General features: G+C 45.4%; 1 protein-coding gene across 1 annotated transcript in view; it reads right to left on the reverse strand.

Annotated features, from left to right (window-relative positions):
• Positions 1-263: 263 nt before the first annotated feature.
• The window catches only part of TMEM114 (transmembrane protein 114), a 50,986-nt gene continuing 26,597 nt past the window's right edge, over positions 264-24,652 (reverse strand). The window contains exon 3 of the mRNA XM_063699788.1: positions 264-521. Within this exon, the coding sequence (XP_063555858.1) occupies positions 511-521 (11 nt within the window). The 3' untranslated portion in view covers positions 264-510. The remainder of the gene's footprint in view (positions 522-24,652) is intronic.

The raw sequence follows: 24,652 nt of genomic DNA on the forward strand, positions 1-24,652 counted from the left end.
GCCTGGCCAACATCATGAAACCCCGTCTCTACTAAAAACACAAAAATTAGCCAAGCGTGATGGCACATGCCTGTAGTCCCAGCTACTTGGGAAGCTGAGGCAGGAGAATGGCTTGAACCCGGGAGGCAGAGGTTGCAGTGAGCCAAGACCTCACTATTACACCCCAGCCTGGGTGACAGAGAGAGACTCCATCTCAAAAAAAAACAAACAAACAAAAAAACAAATATATATTTATATATGATAATAAATCTGCCACCAGGATATAACTGATGCTAATATTTTAATAAACATTCTTCCCAATTCATATAGCTATTCACATATACGTACAGATTCTATTTCTCATAACCATGATAATATCATATGATATCATATGGTATGAAACTACAATCTGGTTTTATCCCCCATTCTGTTTTATACCAGGAACTTCTTTCCATGACAGCAAAGCCCTACAGAAGTTTTCCATTCTATTGGTTTACTGTTAATAATTCACCATTGACATCCGTGGAGCTATCAAAAAGCAGCTGTAAAAAAGAACAAGAAAGCTTATTGTGTACTGATATGAACCACCTCCAAGATATGTACAAGCATAAAAGGCAAGGTTAGAACACTGTTTACTTTGCTCCTATTTGCGTAAAACAAGAGAGAAACGAAAAAGGAAAGGTGTCATGGCAGGGGTGGGTGGGGGGCAATATTTAAACATTTTTGCCCTGAGACTGGGCGCGGTGACTTACACCTGTAATCCTGGCACTTTGTGAGGCCAGAGCAGGTAGATTTCTTGAGCCCAGGAGTTCGAGACCAGCCTGGGCAGCATGGTGAGACTGTCTCTACAAAAAAAAAAAAAAAAACTTAGCTGGGCATGGTCGTGCCTGCTTGTAGTCCCAGCTACTCAGGAGGCTGAAGTAGGAGGATCACTGGAGCCTAGAAAACCATGATCCTTCCACTGCACTGTAGCCTGGGTGACAGAACAAGATGATGTCTCAAAAATAAAAAAAAAAAAAGACAGACATATTTGCTCTGGAGGGGAAGCCAAAGAATTGATGGTGCTGGTTGTGCTGGGAGATAAGCCAGTGGGCAGATAGAGACCTGAGGCAGGAGAGAGAAGTGTCATCGTGTTCCCTATTGTACCCATGGAATTTTGGACCATATGACTGTATGAACATAGACAAAGAATGTGTGTGCTGTGGTTTTTTTGTTTGTTTGTTTGTTTTTTGTTTTTTTTGAGACAGAGTCTTACTCTGTCGCCCAGGCTGGAGTGCAGTGGCGCGATCTCGGCTCACTGCAAGCTCCGCATCTTGGGTCCACGCCATTCTCCTGCTTCAGCCTCCCGAGCAGCTGGGACTACAGGCGCCCGCCACCACGCCTAGCTAATTTTTGTATTTTTAGTAGAGATGGGGTTTCACCGTGTTAGCCAGAATGGTCTCGATCTCCTGACCTCGTGATCCACCCGCCTCGGCCTCCCAAGGTGCTGGGATTACAGGCGTGAGCCACCGCGCCCGCCCGGCCGTGCTGTGTTTTTATGTTGTATATACTTCATTGCATATGTGTGTGGATGTATGTATTTAATTTGAATACAGTAGATAAATTTGTGTTATATTTAAATTATATCATTTATAATGTATCTGTTTGTGACTTTGAGAAAACAGTTTATCACTGTATCCTCCATCTCTAGTCAAATGCCTGGAATAAAAGGAGCTCAATAAATACGTACTCAATAACTTGATGTTTGAATGAATAAATAAATTCTGATTATTAAATAGCATATTTGTGAGTTGTGATTTTTTTTAGTTACTTCCACTTTTTTCAATTTGGGTGTTCGGTCACAATCTGGGCATTGCCATGGAACATGTGACCCCTATGAATACCGTCTGCCTGATGTGCGGTGCTGAATAAATGTTTGAGGATCCCTGGGCCAACTGCCCTCAGGGTGCTTCCAGCTGATATAATCTTGAATTCCAGAATGCGATCTGGAAGACACAAGATTCAGGAGTCCTTTTCCTCTGAGAAGAGAATTGAGGGGTGGGAGGTAGAGAAGCTAGAAGCAGAATCCCAACCCAAGACCCACTTACCCAGAATACTTGCCCCTGGCCCGAGTGACTGCTCCAGCTCCGCAAAGCCTCCTTCTCTCTCTGACCCTCATCAGACCCAGAGGAGGGCTCTGCCTCCTGCAAGCAGGCTCACATGCCTGGACAGATCTTCCGCACAGCCTCACACCACCCTCTCCTTCCATCCTCCCATGCTCCAATTCCCTTATCCAAGGAAAATGACCCCTGAAGCTTCACTCTTCCACATCCCATCCTGGGATTCGGGGTTGTATCAGCTGGAAGCACTCTGCGTGCAACTGGCCCAGGGATCCTTAAATATTTATTCACCACCACAAGCAAGACAGATGTTGTTCATATAGATCACATGTCCCATAGCAATATCCAGATTGTAACAGAAAACCTAAACTAAAAAAGAAAAAAAAAATGGAAGTAACTTTAAAAAATTACAACTCACAAATATGCTATTTTTTTAATTGTTTTTTTTTTTTACACAGAGTCTCGCTCTGCCACCCAGGCTGGAATGCAGTGAAACAATCTCTCCTCACTGCAGCCTCCACCTCCCAGATTCAAGCGATTCTCCTGCCTCAGCCTCTGGAGTAGCTGGGATTACAGGCACGTGCCGCCATGCCTGGCTGATTTTTGTATTTTTAGTAGAGATGGGGTTTCACCATGTTGGCCAGGCTGGTCTTGAACTCTCGACCTCAGCCTAAGGTGATCCACCCGCCTCAGCCTCCCAAAGTGCTGGGATTACAGGCTTGAACTGCTGCCCCGGGCCACAAATATGGTATTTAATAATAAGAATGTATTTATTCATTCAAACATCAGGTTATTGAGTGCATATTCATCAAATTGCTATAAATATATACATAGCACTTGGCTAGAGATTAAGGATACAGTGATGAACTACTTTTTCATAAAATAGTTTATAGGAGGAATAGAACAGTCTCAGATAGAGGTAGGAGCTCTGGACTCCAGCCACCTGAGCAGGAATCCCAGCTGGTCGCTCGCCTGCTGGGTATCATTATATCAACCTCAGTTTCCTCATCTGTGAAATAAGAGTGATGATGATTGCATTGAATTCATCAGATTGTCATAAGTCTTCAATGAAATAATGCAAGTAAAATATCTGGTATACAGCAAACACTCCAAAAATCTCAGCTATTATTACTGTTATAATAGCACCCATTTTATCCAAGGTTGGATAGTCAATGAAAGATACAGAAAAAGACAGGGAGACTTGGGAGTTGATAAGAACAGGTGAAGTAGAACAGGTGAAGTAGAATTCAATTCATTCACTGAACCAATTTTTATTGACCACTCACTATAGCTCAGCATTCCACTAGGTACTGGGAACCAGTGGTAAGCAAAGACAGACATAGTTCCTATCTTCTTGGAGCTTACAGACTGGTGGGAGAGATGGACATAAACCAAAGAATCACACGAATAACTGCTGAATTTTGACAATGACAATTGTTACAGAAGAGAGATGTAGGATGTTTCAAGAGCTGACAACAGGAGGACTTGATCTAATCAGAGATATCAGGGCAGGCTTCCCTGGAGAGTCAAGTTTGAGCTGAGATGGAACTCAGGTTAAAAGATTAAGCAGCAGGTGCAAAGTCCCTGTGGCAAAGACATACGCATGGAACTGAAAGAAGTCCAGAGTTGCCAGAGAGAGGCTACAACGGGGAGTGTAGAGTGAGGTGAGGCTGAGAGCAAAGTCTGGACCAGTCCCATGCAGGGTCTAATGATAATAATGACCACAAATAGAGTGGCAGCAATCATATATTCATCTCTTGCTATATGCCAGGCATATTATATCATATCATCTAAACTCATGACAATACCATGAAGTTGGTGCTATTATTTTCTGCATTTTACTAATGGGGAAACAGGCTTGAGGACATGTGGCTACCAAGGATGTGAACCAGTTATGTCTAACTCAAGAGCCCTCACAGTCTTGGACTCAGAGCATCATACTATTTGTCATACAAATGAGGACAGTCCAGGGTTACATTATTAATAATACTAAGACCACAGACGTAAACCAGGACCTCCCCAAGCTCTACTGGATAAGATCTCAGGATAAAAAAAAAATGAAAGTACTTTGTAAACAGTGATATCTACTAAGAGATCAGAGACAATTCATCTGACCATAAGGTTCAGGAAGGGGAAAGATCTCAGTGTAACCAGGAGATCATTTTCTTGATCCAATGCCTCATTCTGCTACAACATGAAGCTTCATTCCAGTCCCACATCTTCAATATATTTGACATTTTGAAAAATAATTAATTGTGTCAGTTTTATTAATGTTTTAAAATACAAATTAAAAATGTGACAAATGAGTGAGAAACAGCAGTCTGTTTTAATGAAAATTTCATATCCTCCATCAATAAATCATAAACTAAAGAGAACCCAACATAAGCCACTATATTCCTTGCCTGTCTGTGTATGGGGTTACTTGGCAGAGGGTTCCACTTGGGAACTGGGAAGATTCTAGAATTCTGCAGGGCCCAAGAGTTCAGGCTGGTGAGGATCAAAGGGGTCTGGCTTAGAAAGACGTAGCACAGGCTCCAATTCCCCTGTTCTTTCCAAGAACAAAGGGCTTAGAGAGATGTAGCACAGTGGCCCCATATGAACTTTACCTCTAAGGGATCCACCACCCTGCGAGGCAGCTTTCACCAGGACAGCATGGTGATCAAGAAAAAGCACCCCAACATTAGGTTGAAATGCAGCAGAAGCATACCATTGTGCTGGCTGGAGAAGTCATCCCCCATCACCCTCCCTGGCTGAGATGTTGAGGATGATTCAGGGCGGGGGGGTCCCTTGACCAAGGAGGATGTGAAACCAGGTACCCCTTACTTCCTCTGCCAAGATTTCTCCTGCTTCAGACTCTGTTCCAACTGTAGGGCTCATTCCCAAACTTTGTGTCTAGAACCTCTACTGAAATGTTCTTTTCCCTGTTTTAACATCTTACAAGAGATGTTTTATCCTATCTCTGGGTAGCAGTAAACCAATTCCATCTATTTCACATTTTTAAAGAAACCCAGATAAGGAGATGCGAGGGTCTCCCTTGGTCATCCCAGGTCATTTTAAATTCCCAAGTCTGCTCCTCCAGCACCATCTTGGAAAACTTTCATATCTGATTTCAGGTTTGCAAAGGATTGGGCCTGATTGAGCTAGATCTGCTTTTCAAAAATTCTAAATATGTAAGAACGATTTGGCACGGAGTGGTTGGAAATGCAAATTCCTTGGCTTTATAATGTTCTAAATATTGATTCTGTGGGTTTGGGGTGGGGGAGGCCAGCAACAGGGGTAGGAGTGTACTTTGTAAATAAGCAACCGAGGTGCACTATTCAGAAGCACTACACTAAATGAGCCTTGGAAGGAACAGGGGAATTGGAGCCTGGAGTTAGTGGGTTATCTGAGGGAACTGGGATATTTCCAACCAGAATCTCCTCAGTCTCAACTCCCCAGTCCTCCCAGCTCTTCCCCACATCCTCCCTCTGCACCAGAGTTTAGCAAACGTAGTCTTCTTAGGCCAGATTGAAATGCCAGAATGTATGGAGATTAATCACAGAATAATACAAACTGCCGCTTATCATCTCCCATATATTTGACATAATTACCCTACAAGCAACATGAAAATGTTATACCGTAATAACTCCTAGCCAGGAGAAAAGGCAGTGTTGCTGATAACACGAAAATAGACAAGTATACAGAACACAGCCCTTCGAAAACTTTTAATTAATTTTTCCCCCTTTCAGCATAATTGATGTCAGTTCAGGCTTCCGTGTTTCTGAAGTGTTTGGCCTCATAGCAAAGAAACTTAGGATCAGGCAGATTGACTACAGATCAAAGCTGGGCCCCAATGGGGGACTAAGGAGAGACGGCATGAGGAGCATTTGTTCATTTTTAAACACATAATTTAGACTACGTCACTTTTCTATTTAAATTATTTTATAGTTCTCCCTTGCCCTGCCCTGCAGAACCCAAAGACCAAGGTCCTTTGGTGTCACTGGGGATAATTCATGGTGTGGCACTTGCTTGTTACCTTGTCAATTTCACCTGCTTCCCCTACCCACCAAGTGCCCTAGTGTGACTGAGTCACTTGCATCATGCAATGGTGCATCTTGCACCATGCTTCATTCCTCCAAAACTTTGCACTTGATGTTCTATCTACTAGGACACCCCTCCCACCGAAACTTCATCTGGCCAACCCAACTCATTCTTTAAAACTCAGCTCAGATGTCATCTCCTCCCCAGAGCCTTCCTTTCTCAATGACAGCCAAGGTTTCTGCCTTGGGCTCCTAGAGCCTCCTGACCTTCCTTCTAACATGGACTGTATCACCCTATATTGCATGAACCCAGCTGTCTCTCTCCTCCTGTAGAATGTGAATGTATCATTCATTTCTATAGCCCAAGATCCACACAATGTCTAGGATAGAAAACGTGCTGAAAGAATATTTGAAGAATGAACAAATAAATATTCTCTATAGCTACTAGAGTAACCTAACGCTTTGTCAATGTCCATAACATAGGAACCTACACAGTAAATTCCTTGTGTAAAAAACCATGCATCTCTCTTCATAAACCACTGTGATTCATTGGTCAAACTGGCTTATGTAATCCAATATTTTCCTTTTTGCCTGGACTGCCAGGAAGCTCGACGCTAAATGCCATGACAAGTAATAACAACAGCATTAGCCTGGGTTTTGTTTTTGTTGATTGATTTTCTTTTTCCTTCACTGTGATTTTGTTGCTGTTTTCGTTTTCTGTTTCCCATTTACTGACTCATCAGTAGCAAGCAACTTTATATAGGCAAGCTGCAAAGACCAAGTAAAGCATATATGCAAGCCCTCTCATGCTTGCTTTATGTCTTGCTTAACAGATAAGCACAGCTTTTGGATAAATAACAAGTATAATTTGTCTAAGTGGTAAACGAATACTCAACAAATATTTGTTGAGCATTAACTGAGCCAGGCACCAAGCTGGGTCCTGTGCATATAGAGAAGAAAACATACGGTCTCGTCATTCAAGGAGTACCTTGTTTTCTGGGAAGTAAAGGGGGTGATATTTGAGCAGGGTCTTAATGGATATGTAGGGGTTCACCAGTAGAAGAAACAAAACCTGCTGAATTTTAAGAACGTCAAGTGACTTGATATTGCTACAGGATACATGTGAATGAGCAGTCGGTAGACGACCAACCTGTTGAAATGAGGAAGGGTAGCTCATAAGACTCTTAGGAACAGACGTTGCTGATAAGTTTAGACTTTACCCTACAGGCCGCTGGTCTATAACTGTTTTACATAGGGGAACCCCTTTTCAGTGTTCAGAGATTTCATGGCAGTAGTCTCAGTGCAAATTGACTGAGAAAACACATGACAGCAAAAGTCACAGTAAGTTCAGTGATGCGTTTAAATTAATTTGTATTTTGTTCAACCCAATCAAATTTACAGACATTTGAAAAATAGCTGCACCCAGCAAAACATACACTGCTCCCCTCAGAGATATAAATAAAATAAGAATGTGTCTATTCCAAGTGGTTACTCTTCTCCTCAACATCTTTCTCTCTCTCTCTCTCTCTGTCTCTCTCTCTCCGCCCCCCCCCCCCACCCGCCCACCCACCCCGTAATATCTTATCTTGTGAGGCTTGGCATTGAAATGCAGTTTCCACAGTGCATGTTTCCAGTGTGGTTATTACTTGCGGACCTGTTTTATCAGATGCTCCTGTCTTTTGTTTAATCAGGCCCATATTGCACCCTTTCTCTTTTCTTTCTAGTTGTTCTTTTCTTTCTCCTATGTTCTTGATCACTAGTCTATTGTTGGCCAGGCTCAGTGGCTCACACCTGTAATCCCTACACTTGGGGAGGCCAAGGTGGGAAGATTACTTGCATCCAGGAGTCCAAGACCAACCTGGGCAACATAGCAAGAGCCCTTATCTACAAAAAATAAAAAATAACCAGGCATAGTGGCACATGCTTGCAGTCCCAGCTATTCGGGAGGCTGAGGCAGGAGGATTGCTTGAGCCCAGGAGGTTGAGGTTGCAGTGAGCTGTAATCATACCACTGCACTCACCCTGTGCAACAGTTATACTCTGTCTCAGAAAATAATCAACATCATCATCATCATCACCATCATCATCATCTATTGCTATCAAGTTACATTTTGATGTGTTAATCTAATTTTGTGGTCCTTAAATATTCATGTGTATCAGAACCACCAAGAGGGCTACTCAAATACAGATTGCTGGGCATCATTCCCAGAGTTTCTAATTCAGTAGATCATTAGTGGAGTTTGAGAATTTGCTTTTCTAACAAATTCCCAAATGAGGCTGATGCTGCTGATCCGGGGGCCACACTTTGAGAATCAGTGAGCTACCTTATCTCCCTTCTCCAACTATATTACCATTTCATTTATGGTTTCATTGGTTTCTTACATATTTTACCCTTCTTAAAATTCTCAAACCTTTGATTTCATAAATAAATGCTCAGCCAGGCATGGTGGCTCATGCCTGTAATCCCAGCACTTTGGGAGGTTGAGGGAGAAGGATTGCTTGAGCCCAAGAGTATGAAACCAGCCTGGGCAACATAGCAAGACTCTATCTCTACAGAAAATTTAAAAATTAGCGCTGGGTGTGGTAGTGTGTGCCTGTAGTCCCAGCTGCCTTGGAGGCCGAGGTGGGAGGATCACTTAAGCCCAGGAGATGGAAGCTATAGTGAGCTATGATCATGTCACCACGCTCCAGCCTGGGAACAGAGCAAGACCGTGTCTCAAAACAAAAAAAGAAATGTTCAAAATGAATAAAACAATTATATTAGGAGCATAAATGTTCATAAATACATACAATCCTGAAGAACACTTTTACACGCACCACGATGTTTCAGACTGATTGTGTATACATTATAGAATTTCTTAACTCATTTCATACTGTTAAGTAAATCAACACATATAATTTGCATTCCTTCTAATTGTCACCTGTCAGTAATTGTAAACATGTATAAATGAGGAGCCAAGACTTTCATGTGATCTCTTTAAGTTTACATGTTTACCTGAGAGACTGAATGTACCAACAGTGGCCGGATTCTATAAAAAGATGAATCCTGACCCAAAAATCTGCAGCGACCAGCCTGGACATTATCTACAGGAACCAGCCCAGGGTGCCAGCCTGCTCTCTGTAAGTCAGACTTGTAGGAAGTCCGGCCACGGTCTCTAGCAACTGGTTCAGGAAGCCAAGCAACAACCCCAGTAACAATCAGTCCCAAATGCCCAGGGTTCAAATAATAACTGACAGCTTCCCTAAAATTTTTGTCCCTGCATCCAACTGGGGATAAACCCAAGAAAGCTAACCAGATACCCCTACCAGATCACAGCAGATGACCACTTGTAATTAACCCACCTTCAGGTTCCCCATGACAACAGCTCCAATCAGAGCACACCAAGTCTTCTTTTTCTTCTGCAATAAAGGTTTCGCTCTCCTCTATCTACCTTTGAGTGTCTGCCAAAACGCAAGTGATGCTGGCTGACTCCCTTGCTACGGCAAGCTCTGAATAAATAGCTTTTGCTTGTTCTTATTTGGTTGGGCTGCGTTTATTTCGAAAGCTAGCTGGGAGGACAGGGGAAAGCCACAGCCAACTGAGCCTTGGGTAAATGTATCTAAGCATTACATAAAATACCTGTATGTACAAGACCCATTAGAATGTTTATCCAGTCTGCATATAATGGTTGCTGCAGGTAAGTGTTCTCAGGCTCTTTTCCGGAATTCTGTTGAGGGATCGTGTGGTCTCATTGACAGCAAATACAGCTGGGGGAAAGGGGGAGTCGTCAAGGAATTTTTGAGCTGAAAGTTGTCATGATTTTTGCATTAAAGACACCATCCCAGCAGCTGTGTGGAGGATGAGGAGTAAGGAAGGGCAGAATGCATCAACCAGGATTTCTCCAAAGGGGTTAAGCAAGAACTCTAGACCAGATTCTGTCTCTGTGGAGGCCCTTCCTTGTCCTGAAATGCATTCCCATTGCCCCTGAAGAGACGCGCTTTCTTTCTTTCTTTTTTTTTTTTTTTTTTGAGACGGAGTCTCACTCTGTCACCCAGGCTGGAGTGCAGTGGTGCAATTTCAGCTCACTACAACCTCTGCCTCCTGGGTTCAAGCTATTCTCTTGCCTCAGACTCCTGAGTGGCTGGGATTACAGGCACCCACCACTACGCCCGGCTAATTTTTGTATTTTTAGTAGAGACAGGGTTTCACCATCTTGACCAGACTGGTCTTGAACTCCTGACCGTGTGATCCACCCGCCTTGGCCTCCCAAAGTGCTGGGATTACAGGCATGAGCCGCCGCACCCAGCCAGCACACTTTGTTTACTGAACACAAAGGTTGGCAAGGTTGTCTTCTCAGGCAGGAGGAGGTCCTTGCGTGGCCTCTGAGTGAAGTCTCGGGGAAGTGCGGACCACAGTCATGGTTATTTAATTACCATGAGAGACTCTCATCAGGATGCCAACAGGCAAGTTCACAGCTGAGAAACCCCTCTTAATTGCTGGGCTTGGGAGGCCCATCATTCCTTTGATGGGCCTGTGGCTTGCTCTTTTGACCTCCAACATCTGGATTTGCTGGGGCTGTGGAAATGATTCCCAGTCCAGGTGTTAGAAACGTCAGAAACAAGACTCTGGCCAAAACATTTGGCCAGACTTTGTTAATTTCATGAGGAAGGGGAAATGCAAGTTTCACGCTCCTGGAACGGCTGCAAGCAAGACCCTCTAAAAAGCCTGTTCTTCAAATAAGTTACTTAGACACCATGAGTTTGAATCTAAGCTCCAGCCCCTAGTAACGGTGGGACCCTGACTGAGCAAGGGGCTTAGTTAGCCTCTCCACCCCCGGATTTTCTCATTTGTGAAAATGACATAATATGAGTTCCTGCCTCTCAGGGTTGCTGTGAAATGATGCATTTGAAGGGTTTGGCAGTGTGCCTGACCCATAGCAAACTCTGGCAATTATAACGCATGTTTCTTGAGTGCCGGGTGGCACCTCTATAGTTTTCTACAGTCAAGGTCAATGATTCTCAGATACTAGCCATGTACAGCGTGGCTTTACAACCTTTTACTATTATTACCTCCCTGATGAGTCTTTTAAACTTTTTTTCCTAATCGTCACCCCACACACACCCTTGAAATAATAGCACAGGTGCACTGTGTATCTGTTTCTGTACTGTGACCTTTTGCAGGGCCACGAACCATTGTAGTATCCTAGACCTTTTTCACCCCCTAAGAGCAAATTATCTGAGCAGAGATGAAATCTTATATGCATTTTTTGTCCTTTTCTTGCCCATAGAGAAGTGAGCTAAAAATTGCCATGTATATATATATATATACAGAAAAAAATACACCCATATATGGAAAATACTTTGTTTTACTTTAACTGACAGAAATGACCATGTGAAATATTTCAATTTTACGTAGTTGTTGGAGGAGCTAGTGTTAAAAAGAAATAAAGCATCTTCCAATCTAATAAAGAGAGTGAGAGAGAGAGATCCAGTTGTTGCCTGGGTTAAGAATGCATGATCTCGCCGGGCGCAGTGGCTCATGCCTGTAATCCCAGCACTTTGGGAGGCCAAGGCAGGTGGATCACAAGGTCAGGAGATCAAGACCATCCTGGCTAACACAGTGAAACTCCAGCTCTACTAAAAATACAAAAATTTAGCCAGACATGGCAGCATGTGCCTGCAGTCCCAGCTGCTGGGGAGGCTGAGGCAGGAGAATGGCGTGAACCCTGGAGGTGGAGCTTGCAGTGAGCCGAGATCGCACCACTGCACTCCATCCTGGGCAACAGAACGAGACTCCATCTCAAAAAAAAAAAAAAAAAAAAAAGAATGCATGATCTCAGGTTGGGGGTGGTGGCTCACACCTGTAATCCCAGCACTTTGGGAGGCCAAGGTGGGTGGATCACCTGAGGTCAGGAGTTCGAGACCAGCCTGGCCAACATGGCAAAACCCCGTCTCTACTAAAAATACAAAAATTAGCCAGAAGTGGTAGTGGGCACCTGTAGTCCCAGCTACTCGGGAGGCTGAGGCAGGAGAATCGCTTGAACCCAGGGGGCAGAGGTTGCAGTGAGCCACGATTGAGCCACTTCACTCGAGCCTGGGCAACAAGAGCAAAACTCCGTCTCAAAAAAAAAAAAAAAAAAAAAAAAGAATGCATGATCTCAACGTGAGATCTGTGTGAACTGAGAAAAATAAGAAAGTTCACATACATTCTGTCTAAAGTTCAACCTTTTATTCCAAGATATCATATTTTCCTTCATGTGTGTGTGCATGTGTGTGAGAGACGGTTGTAATAGGAAGTGGTAGTGATTATCTTTTTGTATGCGGGGTTCTGTGTCTGTGTGCTCAGGTGGTGGCTGAACTGATAGACTTACTTGCCATGATGAAGAGTAAGTAACAGAACTTCTACCTGTATTAGTCAGGGTTCTCTAGAGGGCAGAAGTAATAGGCTAGATGTAGATATATATAAAAGGGAATTTATTCAGGAGAATTGGCTCACATGATCACAAGGTGAAGTCCCACCACAGTCCATCTGCAAGCTGAGGGGTAAGGAAGCCAGTAGTGGCTCAGTGCGAGTCCCAAAACCTCAAAACCAGGGAAGCCGACAGTGCAGCCTTCAGTCTGTAGCCAAAGGCCGAAGAGCCCCTGGCAAACCACTGGTGTAAGCCCGAGAGTCCAAAAGCCAAAGAACTTGGAATCTGATGTTCCAGGGCAGGAAGCATCCATTATGGGAAAAAGATGAAGGCCAGAAGACTCAGCAAGTCGGCTTCTTCCACCATCTTCTGCCTGCTTTTTCTAGCCGTGCTGGCAGCCAATTGGATGGTGTTTACCCACATTGCGGCTGGGTCTTCCTCTCCCAGTCCACTGACTCAAATGATAATCTCTTCTGGCAATAGCCAGAAATACCCAGATACATCCAGAAACAATACTTTGCATCCTTCAAGCCAATCAAGCTGACACTTAATATTAACCATCACAGTACCCTAGAATTTTGTTCCTGTTCTCTGGAATCTAAAATCTGGTCCCTCCTGGCCGGGTGCGATGGCTCACGCCTGCAATCCCAGCACTTTGGGAGGCCAAGGCGGGCGGACCAGGAGGTCAGGAGTTTGAGAGCAGCCTGACCAACGTGGTGAAACCCCATCTCTACTAAAAACACAAAATTAGCCTGGTGTGGTGGTGCATGCCTGTAATCCCAGCTACTCTGGAGGCTGAGGCAGAAGAATTGCTTGAACCCCGGAGGCAGAGGTTGCAGTGAGCCGAGATCACACCATTGCTCTCCAGCCTGAGCAACAAGAGCGAAACTTCGTCTAAAAAAAAAAAAAAAAAAAAAAAAAACAAGCAAACAAACAAACACTGGTCCCTCCTAACACTCCAGCTCTTGGGGCTCTGAAGGTTCACCTCCTGCCCACTCCCATATCCACACATGCTTGTGGCTGCTAGAGAGATTCATCCCCTTCCTCACCCTGTGGTCCTCGCTGAACCCACAGGATAGAACGTCCACTGCTCTCCTCCTGAGAGAACCGCCGTAGAAGACTGAGCAAAACATTACTGGGCACAGGTATTCTGCACCTCACCTTGTACTTGATTTGCAGAACTACAAAGATGAATGATACATGGTTCTAACCATAAAGGAGTTCAAAGTCTAGCAAAGGTGACAGAGGTCTCCCGCCATCCTGTTCGCTCACTCTTCCTTGTTCTACTGAGCTATGGGTCTCCCAGGAAACGTGCTGCGGTCTCTGGCACTGGAGGATTTTTTTCTCCAAAGAAAGGATCCCCTAGAATTCTGGTTTTTACCAGAACCAAGAACCAGGAACAAGACTGTGGCCAAAACATTTGGCCAGACTTTGTTAATTTCATGAGGCAGGGGAAATGCAAGTTTCACGCTCCTGGAACGGCTGCAAGCAAGACCCTCTGAAAAGCCTGTTCTTCAAATAAGTTAGTCAGACACCATGTGTTTGAATCCAAGCTCCAGCCCCTAGTAACGGTGGGACCCTGACTGAGCAAGTGGCTTAGCCTACACTGTGTAGCCTTCTCTACACTGTTATAGTTAAAAATAATATTTAAGGTAAAAAAACAAAGATGAAAATGTCAAGGCCAAATTAGGTGAGCATTACATAAGAAGAGAATTCCAAAAATAAACAGTTGGCCCCAAATTCAACTTCCTCTGGCCAAAGCAAAGAGAGAAAGTCCATCAGTGACAACATTCCCAGTATCCTCAGATTTAACCATGCTAAAGTTTGACAAGAAACATTGACTTTCCGTCTGTGAAGCAGGACAAAAATTCATCTTTTCATAACCTTTCATAGAGTAGCACAATTGATATTATGAGAGCATCTCAAACAATACTCTGAAATAAAATTTAACAGTGTGTTTCTAGGGGTGTTTTATTAAACTTCTCCATTCAAGCTCGTGTATCAAATGTAAAACCCATGGTCATAATTGTGCAAAACTGAGAGCCACCCAAATGTCCTTCACTAGGTTACTGGATACACAAACTATACTACATCAGAACCATGGAATACTACTCAGCAATGAAAAGGAGCAAATGCAACAAAGTGGGTGGATCTCAAAGGTATTATGCTGAGTGAAGAAAAGCCAGTCTCCAAAGATTCTATATTGTATGATTCCATTTATATAACATTCTCAAAATTACAGAGCTCCAAAGCTAGAGGACAGAGGAGTGATTGACAGGGGTCAAGCAAGGACTATAAGGGGGACCAGGCACAGCGGCTCACACCTGTAATCCCAGCACTTTGGGAGGCTGAAGTGAGAGGATCTCTTGAAGCCAGGAATTTGAGACCAGCCTGGGCAACACAGCAAGACCCTATCTCTGCAAAAAAAAAAAAAAAAAATTTAATATTAGCCAGGCATGGTTGTGTGCGCCTGTAGTCCCAGCTACTACGGAGGCTAAGGTGGGAGCATCACTTGAACCCAGGAGGTTGAGGCTGTAGTGAGCTATATTCACTCCACTGCTCTCCAGCCTGAACCACGGAGTGAGACTCTATTTCTTTAAAAGAAAAAAAAAAAGACTACAAAGGGTATCTACATAGAGCTCCTTTGAGGTGATTGAAAAGGTCTGCTTCATGATTGTGCTGCGCAAAAAACTATACATAGCAGAAATTTGCACAAAACTGTACACACACACACACACACACACGCAAAGATAACATCTGTAGTTTAACTAACAGTATTGCAATGTGGATTTTCTAGCTTTGATATTGCACTGCAGTTATGTAGGATGTGACCACTGGGGAAAGGTAAGTGAAGGGTTCAAGGTACTCTATGTACTATTTTTGCCACTTCCTGTGAGCCTATAATTATTTCAAAATAAATAGGAAAAAAAAAAAGGACAATGGCTGTGCTCTAAGGTCCTACCTGCTCCTGAATTCTCTAACTCAGGGACCCTGGCCTTCCGCCCTGAAGGTGAAACCTTGCTGTTTCTGCACAAACCCCTCCCCTCCCCTCCCAGCAGCCCTTGATTCTTGGGCTTAACAGCTCCCAGGGCCCGCCGAGCTTTGACTGTGAAGTCGTCTTTGATCACCCACTTTAGGTCTCTTACCACTTAAGCTGCCTGTATTTAAACTTTCCGCGAGTGATCTCCATCCTTTTATCCAGGTCCTTTGATGGCTTGGCTCTGGTCACTTGCTAATCCAGCCGAGGTTCTTGCTTCCTGCCAGGTTTTTCTTCCGACTTCTCATCCTCCCCTTTGTTGCTCACCCTTTGCTTGGCGAAGAGGCCAGGATGGAGATGACAGGAGAGCACAGGAGTGCCGATCGCAGCCGTTTCATTCCTCTGGTCTGAGAAACACTCAGCTGGCCCTGGGGCATCAGCTCAGTGCCCCTGCTTTCCAGACCAAGAATCAAGACCTGTGATTTAATGGGCATTCTTTCATATCACTTTGAAATTGAGGTTCTGGAAAATCTGGCCATGGGTGGTCCCTGTGGGTGTCTGTGGCCAGAGAAGTCTTTCAGGAGAATGAAAATAGCTGTAGAGTCCAAAGAATCAGGAGATGGAGATTCAAGGACTTGAATCTTTTTTTTTGAGACTGTGTCTCACTCTGTTGCCCAGGCTGGAGTGCAGTGGCACTATCTAGGCTCACTGCAGTCTCAGCTTTTCTTTCTTTTTTTTGAGACGGAGTCTCGCTGTGTCACCCAGGCTGGAGTGCAGTGGCACGATCTCGACTCACTACAAGCTCCACCTCCTGGGTTCATGCCATTCTCCTGCCTCAGCCTCCCGAGTAGCTGGGACTACAGGCGCCCGCCACCACGCCTCCTATTTTGTATTTTTAGTAGAGATGGGGCTTCACTGTGTTAGCCAGGATGGTCTTGATCTCCTGACCTCATGATCCGCCCACCTCGGCCTCCCAAAGTGCTGGGATTACAGGCGTGAGCCACTGCGCCTGGCCAATCTCAGCTTTTCAAGTTCATTATCTTCCCACCTCAGCCTCCCAAGTAGCTGGAATTACAGGCTCACACCACTACAGGGCCTGCCCACTCATGGGGTTTCCCTCCCCTCTCCTCCCAGGTCTCTCCTTCACAGTAACCTTTGTGGTTTTCTCTGGTTTTGCCCATGTGAGTTGGTGTTTATCATGCACATTTCCTGAGCTCTTCTCTCTTCGCATGTGATGCTGACTTTGCTGACTTTCTGAGCACCTCATACATCCCAAAGGTATGCACTACTGATGCAGGGTAGGTTCTTGGCTTAGCCCAGGAAGGAATTCAAGAGCAAACCTCTGGTAGAAGAAAACAGCTGTATTGAGGAGGTGGCAGGGTTGCAGCTCCATGACTGCTCCTACAAGAGCAGGGCTACCCCACAGGCAATGTGCTAAGAGTAGCAGCTCCGGGCAGTTTTGCAGTCGTCTTATACCCACTTTTAATGATACACTAATTAAGGAGCAGCCTTTCAGAATCAGCTAGAAAATGAGCAGTAACTTCCGGGTGGTGGGGAGGTGTTGCCATGGCAAGGCAAGGGGCAGTAACTTCCGGGTGTTGTCATGGCAATGGTAAACTGTCATGGCGCTGGTAGATGCGTCTTTTGGTGCCTCTTCCCAGCTTTCACCAGTCTTCAATCTGGTCCAGGGTCCAGTTGCATCAGCTGCCTATCTCACTATTGTTTTCACGTAGATGACTCCCCATGCATCTGACCAGGTAATTCTCAACCAGGATAATCGTGTCTTCCAGGGGACACCTGGCAATATCTGGAGAGGTTTTTGGTTGTCATAACTGCAAAGAGGGGATGCAGTTGGCATCTACTGGGTGGAATCCAGGGATTCTGCCAAACAGCCTCCAATACAGAAGGCAGCTCCCAAGAACAAAGAATATCTGGCCTCAAATGTCACTAGTACCAAGGTTGGGAAAGCCTGGTTGACCTAACCCTAAGAAGTATCTCCAACTGCCTCTTGGACGTATCCCTCTTGGATGTCCCCACATTGTCGCAAGCACTATCTTCCAGAATGAATTTACTATCTACTCCCCTCCTTCAACACCACCTGTCGGCATGCCTCCTGGCATTTTCCAGCTCTGTGAATCATAATACCATCCATACTCATATTTCATCTGAGAACCCGGTCTCTTCTTCCTGCATCCATCACTCACCCAGTCCATCAATTCTACCTCGTAAATGCCAAGTCTGAATTCTTCTCTCCTTCCCGCCAGCTCTGCCCACATTCTCTCATCTACACAAGTATCAGCCCCTCTGCCGGCCTTTGTCCCTGCAGTTATACCAGCCCCCGCTTCTCCAGCCCATCACTCAAGCTATAGACAGAGATCCTTCTAGGGCACAAAAGTATCGCCTCCTCCATAGAACTCCCCACTGGGTTTTCTTTTGGGTTGAAAAGGGGTGAAAACATTCATCCTTTTCATCCTTTGGGGATGAAAATGTTCTAGAACTAGATGGTGACAATGGTTGCATGACTTTGTGCATGTACTAAATGCCACTGAGTTGTGTGCACTTTATTTGTTGTTGTTGTTGTTGTTTTGAGATGGAGTTTGGCTCTTGTTGCCCAGGCTGGAGTGCAATGGCGTGATCTTGACTCACTGCAACCTCCGCCTCCCGAGTTCAAGTGATTCTCCTGCCCCAGCCTCCTACATAGCTGGGATTACAGGTGCCCGCCATCTCACATGGCTAATTTTTTGTATTTTCAGTAGAGATGGGGTTTCACCATGTTGGCCAGGCTGGTCTCGAACTCCTGACCTCAGGTGATCCACCCGCCTCAGCCTCCTAAAGTGCCAGGATTATAGGCATGAGCCACCGCACCTGACCCGTGTGCACGTTAAAATGATTGAAATGTAAATTTTATGTCATGTGTATTTTATCACAATTTTTTAACACCCTTCACATTGATCTCAATGCTCCTCCCTGTGGCCTTCCGTAATGTGGCCCCTGCTGACCACTCCAGCCTCTGTTCTTGCTAAGGATGCAGATAAATAGTTGGATTTTGCTGGGGACCAGAGCTGGAGGTGTCTGAGATCCCATGGAAGAAATAATGAGTCGGTGAGGCTTGAGGAAACAGGATACACTCGGAGAGGTAGCAGATTGTACTTTCTAAAGGTGGCTCTAGCAGCTCTCCAATCCCCCATGCCCTTGTTAGAATATGACCTTGATACTTCTCCCAGGGAGGTTGAGGTCTATGTTCCCTCCTTGTGAATCAGAACAGGCTGTAACTGTGGCAGAAGGGATGCTATATGACTTCTGAGACTAGGTCACAAAAGGTAACACAACTTCCACCTTGCCCATGGGAGCACTAGCCCTGGGCCCAGGAACTGCCATATAAGCCTCCCAACAGCCCTGATACTACCATATTGTCAGGAAGCCCAGTCTAGCCCATGGGGAGAGCCATATGGAAAGGCCCCGAGATGATGTAAAGAGAGAAGTGCTCAGCCTGCCCCTAGCTGCTCCACTGCCTGCTGTTCCAGCTCCAGCTACTGCATGAGAGAGGCCAAACCACAATTGCCCAGCTGAGTCCTTCTGCAATTCCCAACTCTCAGAGACCACAAGCAATATACAAGGGTCACTAGTTTTAGCCACTACATCTTCGGTAATTTGTTACGCAGCTACGAAGAAATGTATGTGGCCCTTAAGAACACAGGTGCTGGTCAGCAGCCTTGGTCCCTTTTCCAGAACCAACTTACCCAGGGCATGAACTCAGGTAATTATTTCCTGCCTCTGAGCCTCAATTTCCTTATTTTGGGAAAGATAATAACAGCACCTACTTCACAGACATCGTGGGAAGACTGAAGAAGATAAAGCGCCATCGTCATCTGGTAAAGTCAGCTGTTATTAACACTTTGATCTTTAAAATAATCTTGTGATATAGTGACTTTAGTAACTTCTTAGAGCTGCCCTAACAAACCACCACAAATTAGGTGGCTTAAAACAACTGAAATGTATTCTCTCACAATTCTGAAGGTCCAAAGTTCAAAATCAGTCCAGGCTGGCACGGTGGCTCACACCTGTAATCCCAGCACTTTGGGAGGTTGAGGCAGGCGGGTCACCTGAGGTCAGGAGCTCAAGACCAGCTTGACCAACATGGTGAAACCCCATCTCTACTAAAAATACAGAAATTAGCTGGGTGTGTGGTGCATGCCTGTAATCCCAGCTACTAGGGAGGCTGAGGCAGGAGAATCACTTGAACCTGAGAAGCAGATGTTGCAGTGAGCACACGCCACTTCACTCCAGCCTAGGCAACAGAATGAGAGTCTGTCTCAAAAAGAAAAAGAAAAAAACAAAGTTCAAAATCAAGGTGTCAGGTGGGCCATGCACTCTCTGAGGACTCCAGTGGAGGATCCTTCTTTGCGTATTCCAGCTCCTGGTGGCTCCAGGTGCATCCTGGCTTGTGGCAGCATCACTCCAACCCCTGCCTCTGTCTTCATGTGGCCTTCTCTCTGTGTATCTCTCCATCCTCACATGGTCTTCTTAGAAAGACACCAGTCATTGGTTTTAGGGCCCACCCTAATCCAATATAACTTCATCTTAACTACAGTAATTACACCGGTAAAGACCCCTTTTCCTAAGTAAGGTCACATTTATAGGTAGTGAAGTTACAATTTCAACATGATCTTTTTGGGGCACATGCTTGAACCTCCAACAGTCCCCTATTTAGGCAGGCAATTACAACACCCACCCTGAGCATTTCACCCCACCTCTCAGGGCCCCATTGACAGAAGGTGGAAGATCAGATGCCAGTATGATTGCACCCAGTTCTTTTTTTTTTTTTTTTCGAGATGGAGTTTACTCTATCACCCAGGCTGGAGTGCAATGGCGTGATCTCGGCTCACTGCAACCCCTGCCTCCTGGATTCAAGCAATTCTCCTGCCTCAGCCTCCCGAGTAGCTGGGACCGCAGGCACGTGCCACCATGCCCAGCTAATTTTTTTTTGTATTTTTAGTAGAGACGGGGTTTCACCATGTTAGCCAGGATGGTCTCAATCTCCTGACCTTGTAATCCACCCGCCTCAGCCTCCCAAAGTGCTGGGATCAAAGGCGTGAGCCACTGCACCCGGCCACTTTTTATTTTTCTTTTTGAGATGGAGTTCGCTCTATCACCCAGGCTGGAGTGCAGTGGCATGATCTCGGCTCACTGCAACCTCTTCCTCCCAGGTTCAAGTAATTGTCCTGCCTCAGCCTCCTGGGTAGCTGGGACTATACGCATGCGCCACTACGCCCGGATGATTTTTGCATTTTTAGTAGAGACGGGGTTTCACCGTGTTGGCCAGGCTGGTCTCCAACTCATAACCTCAAGTGATGCGCCCTCCTCAGCCTCCCAAAACGCTGGGATTATAGGCGTGAGCCGCCGGACCCTGCCTTAATTCCACCCAGTTCTGAGACTAGCTGCTTCCATCGCACAGATCAGGACCAACGTCCCAGCTGTGGAGAAAAAACAACGGCTACTTCAAGCATTACAGGTGAATCCTCGGCCCGCCATGGGCTCCCTGAGCTGCTACTTCCAAGCAAGGACCCAGCAATCCAGTGGGTGCAGGAGGGAGCAAACTCCACCAAGGAACAAAGGTGGAAGGAGATAGGGGAGTCGGCTTTTTCAATGCATGAATATTTTATCAGTCATCAAAGCGTTGTTTCTCTTGTGGGGCTCTGAGTACTCTGTTAAAAGAAGCATTTCACTGAGGAAATAGAAATGAATGTGGGACAGACGTCGATGTTCTAACAGAATCCCCATGCCACCCTCACAAGGAGAAGGTGGCTGAGCCCTGCAGTTGCGATGCTGCCGACTTCGTGCTGCTGATGATGGAGGAGCTGTGTGTGCGTGAAGCCCAGGTTTCCATGACACAGAAGCTGCAGCACCAGGACAAGGACTGTGCTCCCCATGGGGCTCTTTAGACCCCAAAGGTGAGAAGTCGGGAGCCTGGGGTGGCTGAATGGGAGGCAGAAGTGGGCGGCTTAGCTGGGCACTCAGAAGACAGGGCTTTGAGTCTCCGTTCTGCAAACTTCTGGCTAACGATCTTGTTGTGGTTGTTGTTGTTTGAGATAGGGTCTCACTCTGTTACCCAGGCTGGAGTGCAGTGGTGCCATCACAGCTCACTGCAGCCTCGATCTCCTAGGCTTAATTCCCCCACCTCAGCCTCCTGAGTAGCTGGGACTACAGGTGCACACCACCATACCCGGCTATTTTTTATTATTTTTTTTTTGTAGAGATGGGGTCTTGCTGTGTTGCTTAGGCTGGGCTCAAACTCCTGGGCTCAAGCGATCCTCCTGTCTTGGCCTTCCAAATTGTTGGGATTACAGGTGTGAGGCACTGTGCCCAGCCTGCCCAGTGATCTTGGATGCATCCTTGACCTCCCTGAGTTTCTGCTGGCTTGTCCATCAGTGGGAGCGAGGGTGGGCATCCTCTCCTTGGACAGTGGCAAGGGTCAGATGAGCCTTGGAACTTGCCCTGGAAACTCTAAAGTGCTTGGCCATGTTTACAAAAGTTTGCATGCCAGGGTGGCCCATCCTCAGCGACTAGGGGCTAGGCACAGAGGAGGCACTTCCTGCTGGCTCCAAAAGGCAGGTTGTTTATTCTCAAGGAAGAAAAGGAGGGAGGTAGCCTGGGATGTCAAAGGGAGATTCTGAGGCTGGAGTTCGAGTCTCACCCTGGTTTCTCTCACTATCAGCCTCTACCAGAGCAAGTCTTCTCCTTCTGTGGGCCTCAGGCTCCTGTCTGTCATTCAGGGCATGAGAACATGCTTGGCAAGTTTCCAGGGGGCCCTCACTATGTCTGGGATCCCCCATCAGCCCCAACGTTCACCTCCAGGAGAAGGCACCAAAGTCAGCATTGGGGACTGAGGCTGGGTGTATTAGTCTGTTCTCACACTGTTGGTAAAGACATACCTGAGACTGGGTAAATTATAAAGAAAAAGAGATTTAATGGACTCACAGTTCCACGTAGCTGGGGAGGCCTCACAATCATGGCAGAAGGCAAAAGACACGTCTTATATCACAGCAGGCGAGAGAGGGAATGAGAGCCAAGCAAAAGAGGGAAACCTCTTAAAAACCATCAGGTTTCTTAAAACTTATTCGCTACCACGAGAACAGTATGGGGGAAACTGCTCCCATGATTCGATTATCTCACACAGGGTCCCTCCTGGAATTCTGGGAACTGCAACTCAAGATGAGGTTTGGGTGGGGACACAGCCAAACCATAACACTGGGTTTTCAATCTACTCCTGTCTGTCCAGCCCTAGGGAGATTCCCCTTCCCTTGCCTACAGCACAGTCTTGGGCAACACTTATTGAGCTAGTTAATCAAGGCAAAATTAGGAGGAAGAGTTGCTGGTCTCTCAAAAGACTGGACAGGACATTATTTTCATTGTACAACACACTCTTCCCTGCCACCTTCTCCCCATGTGCTTTATAGAACTTCTTACCAGGAAGCATACCCCGCATTCCACCAGCCATGTTTACTGTCTGTCATACCCGTGCACTCATACACACAAGTGCACAGACCCCAGAATGTCAGCTTCAAAAGGCAGGTTTTGAGTCACTTTTGTTCACTGCTAAATCCTTGGTGTTTCAAACAGCACCTGGCACATCAGGCATCAAATAAGTCACTGTTGAATGAATGAGTCGATGAGCATATGAATGAGTAAGTGAATGAATGAATAACTATATGAACAAGTGAGTGAGAAAGTGAATGAATGAGTGAATAAATGAATGAGTGAGCGAGTGAATAAATGAATTAGTGAATGAATGAGGGAGGAAGGCAATGAGTGGGGGAATGAATGAATGAATGAGTGAGTGAGGTAATGAGTGAATCAGTGAATAGTGAATGAGTGAGTGAAGGAGAGAGTGAATGAGTGAGTGAATGAATTAGTGAATGAATGAGGGAGGAAGGCAATGAGTGGGGGAATGAATGAATGAATGAGTGAGTGAGGTAATGAGTGAATCAGTGAATAGTGAATGAGTGAGTGAAGGAGAGAGTGAATGAGTGAGTGAATGAATGAGTGAGTGAATGAGTGAGTGAGTGAATGAGTGAGTGAATGAGTGAGTGAGTGAATGAGTGAATGAGTGAGTGAGTGAATGAGTGAGTGAGTGAATGAATGAGTCAGTGAATGAGAGAGAGAATGAGTGAGTGAATAAATGAGTGAGGGAGGGAGGGAATGAGTCAGTGAATGAGTGAGTGAGTGAATGAGTGAGTGAGGGAGGGAGGGAATGAGTGAATGAGTGAGTGAGTGAATGAGTAAATGAGTGAGTGAATTAGTGAGTGAATGAATGAGTAAGTGAATGAGTGAGTGAGGGAGGGAGGCAATGAGTGAGTGAATGAGTGAGTGTGTGAATGAGTAAATGAGTGACTGAATGAGTGAGTGAATGAGTGAGTAAATGAGTGAGTGAATGAGTAAGTGAATGAGTGAATGAGTAAGTGAATGAGTGAGGGAGGGAGGGAGGGAATGAGTGAGTGAATGAGTGAGTGTGTGAATGAGTAAATGAGTGACTGAATGAGTGAGTGAATGAGTGAGTAAATGAGTGAGTGAGTGAGTGAATGAGTGAGTGAGTGAATAAGTGAGTAAATAAGTATGTGAATGAGTTAGTGAATGAGTGAGTTAGTGAATGAGTGAGTTAGTGAATGAGTGAGTTAGTGAATGAGTCAGTGAGTGAGTGAATGAGTCAGTGAATGAGTGAGGGAATGAGTGAGTGAGTGAATGAGTGAGTGAGTAAATGAGTGAGGGAGGGAGGGAATGAGTGAGTGAGTGAGTGAATGAGTGAGTAAATGAGTGAGTGAATAAGTGAATGAGTGAATGAGTAAGTGAATGAGTGAGTGAGGGAGGGAATGAGTGAGTGAATGAGTGAGTGTGTGAATGAGTAAATGAGTGACTGAATGAGTGAGTGAATGAGTGAGTGAGTGAGTGAGTGAGTGAATGAGTGAGTGAGTGAATGAGTGAGTAAATAAGTACGTGAATGAGTTAGTGAATGCGTGAGTTAGTGAATGAGTGAGTTAGTAAATGAGTGAGTTAGTGAATGAGTCAGTGAGTGAGTGAATGAGTCAGTGAATGAGTGAGGGAATGAGTGAGTGAGTGAATGAGTGAGTGAGTAAATGAGTGAGGGAGGGAGGGAATGAGTGAGTGAGTGAGTGAATGAGTGAGTAAATGAGTG

Source organism: Gorilla gorilla, chromosome 18 (assembly GCF_029281585.2).
Source record: "Gorilla gorilla gorilla isolate KB3781 chromosome 18, NHGRI_mGorGor1-v2.1_pri, whole genome shotgun sequence".
In the NCBI taxonomy this organism is placed as follows: Eukaryota; Metazoa; Chordata; class Mammalia; order Primates; family Hominidae; genus Gorilla; species Gorilla gorilla.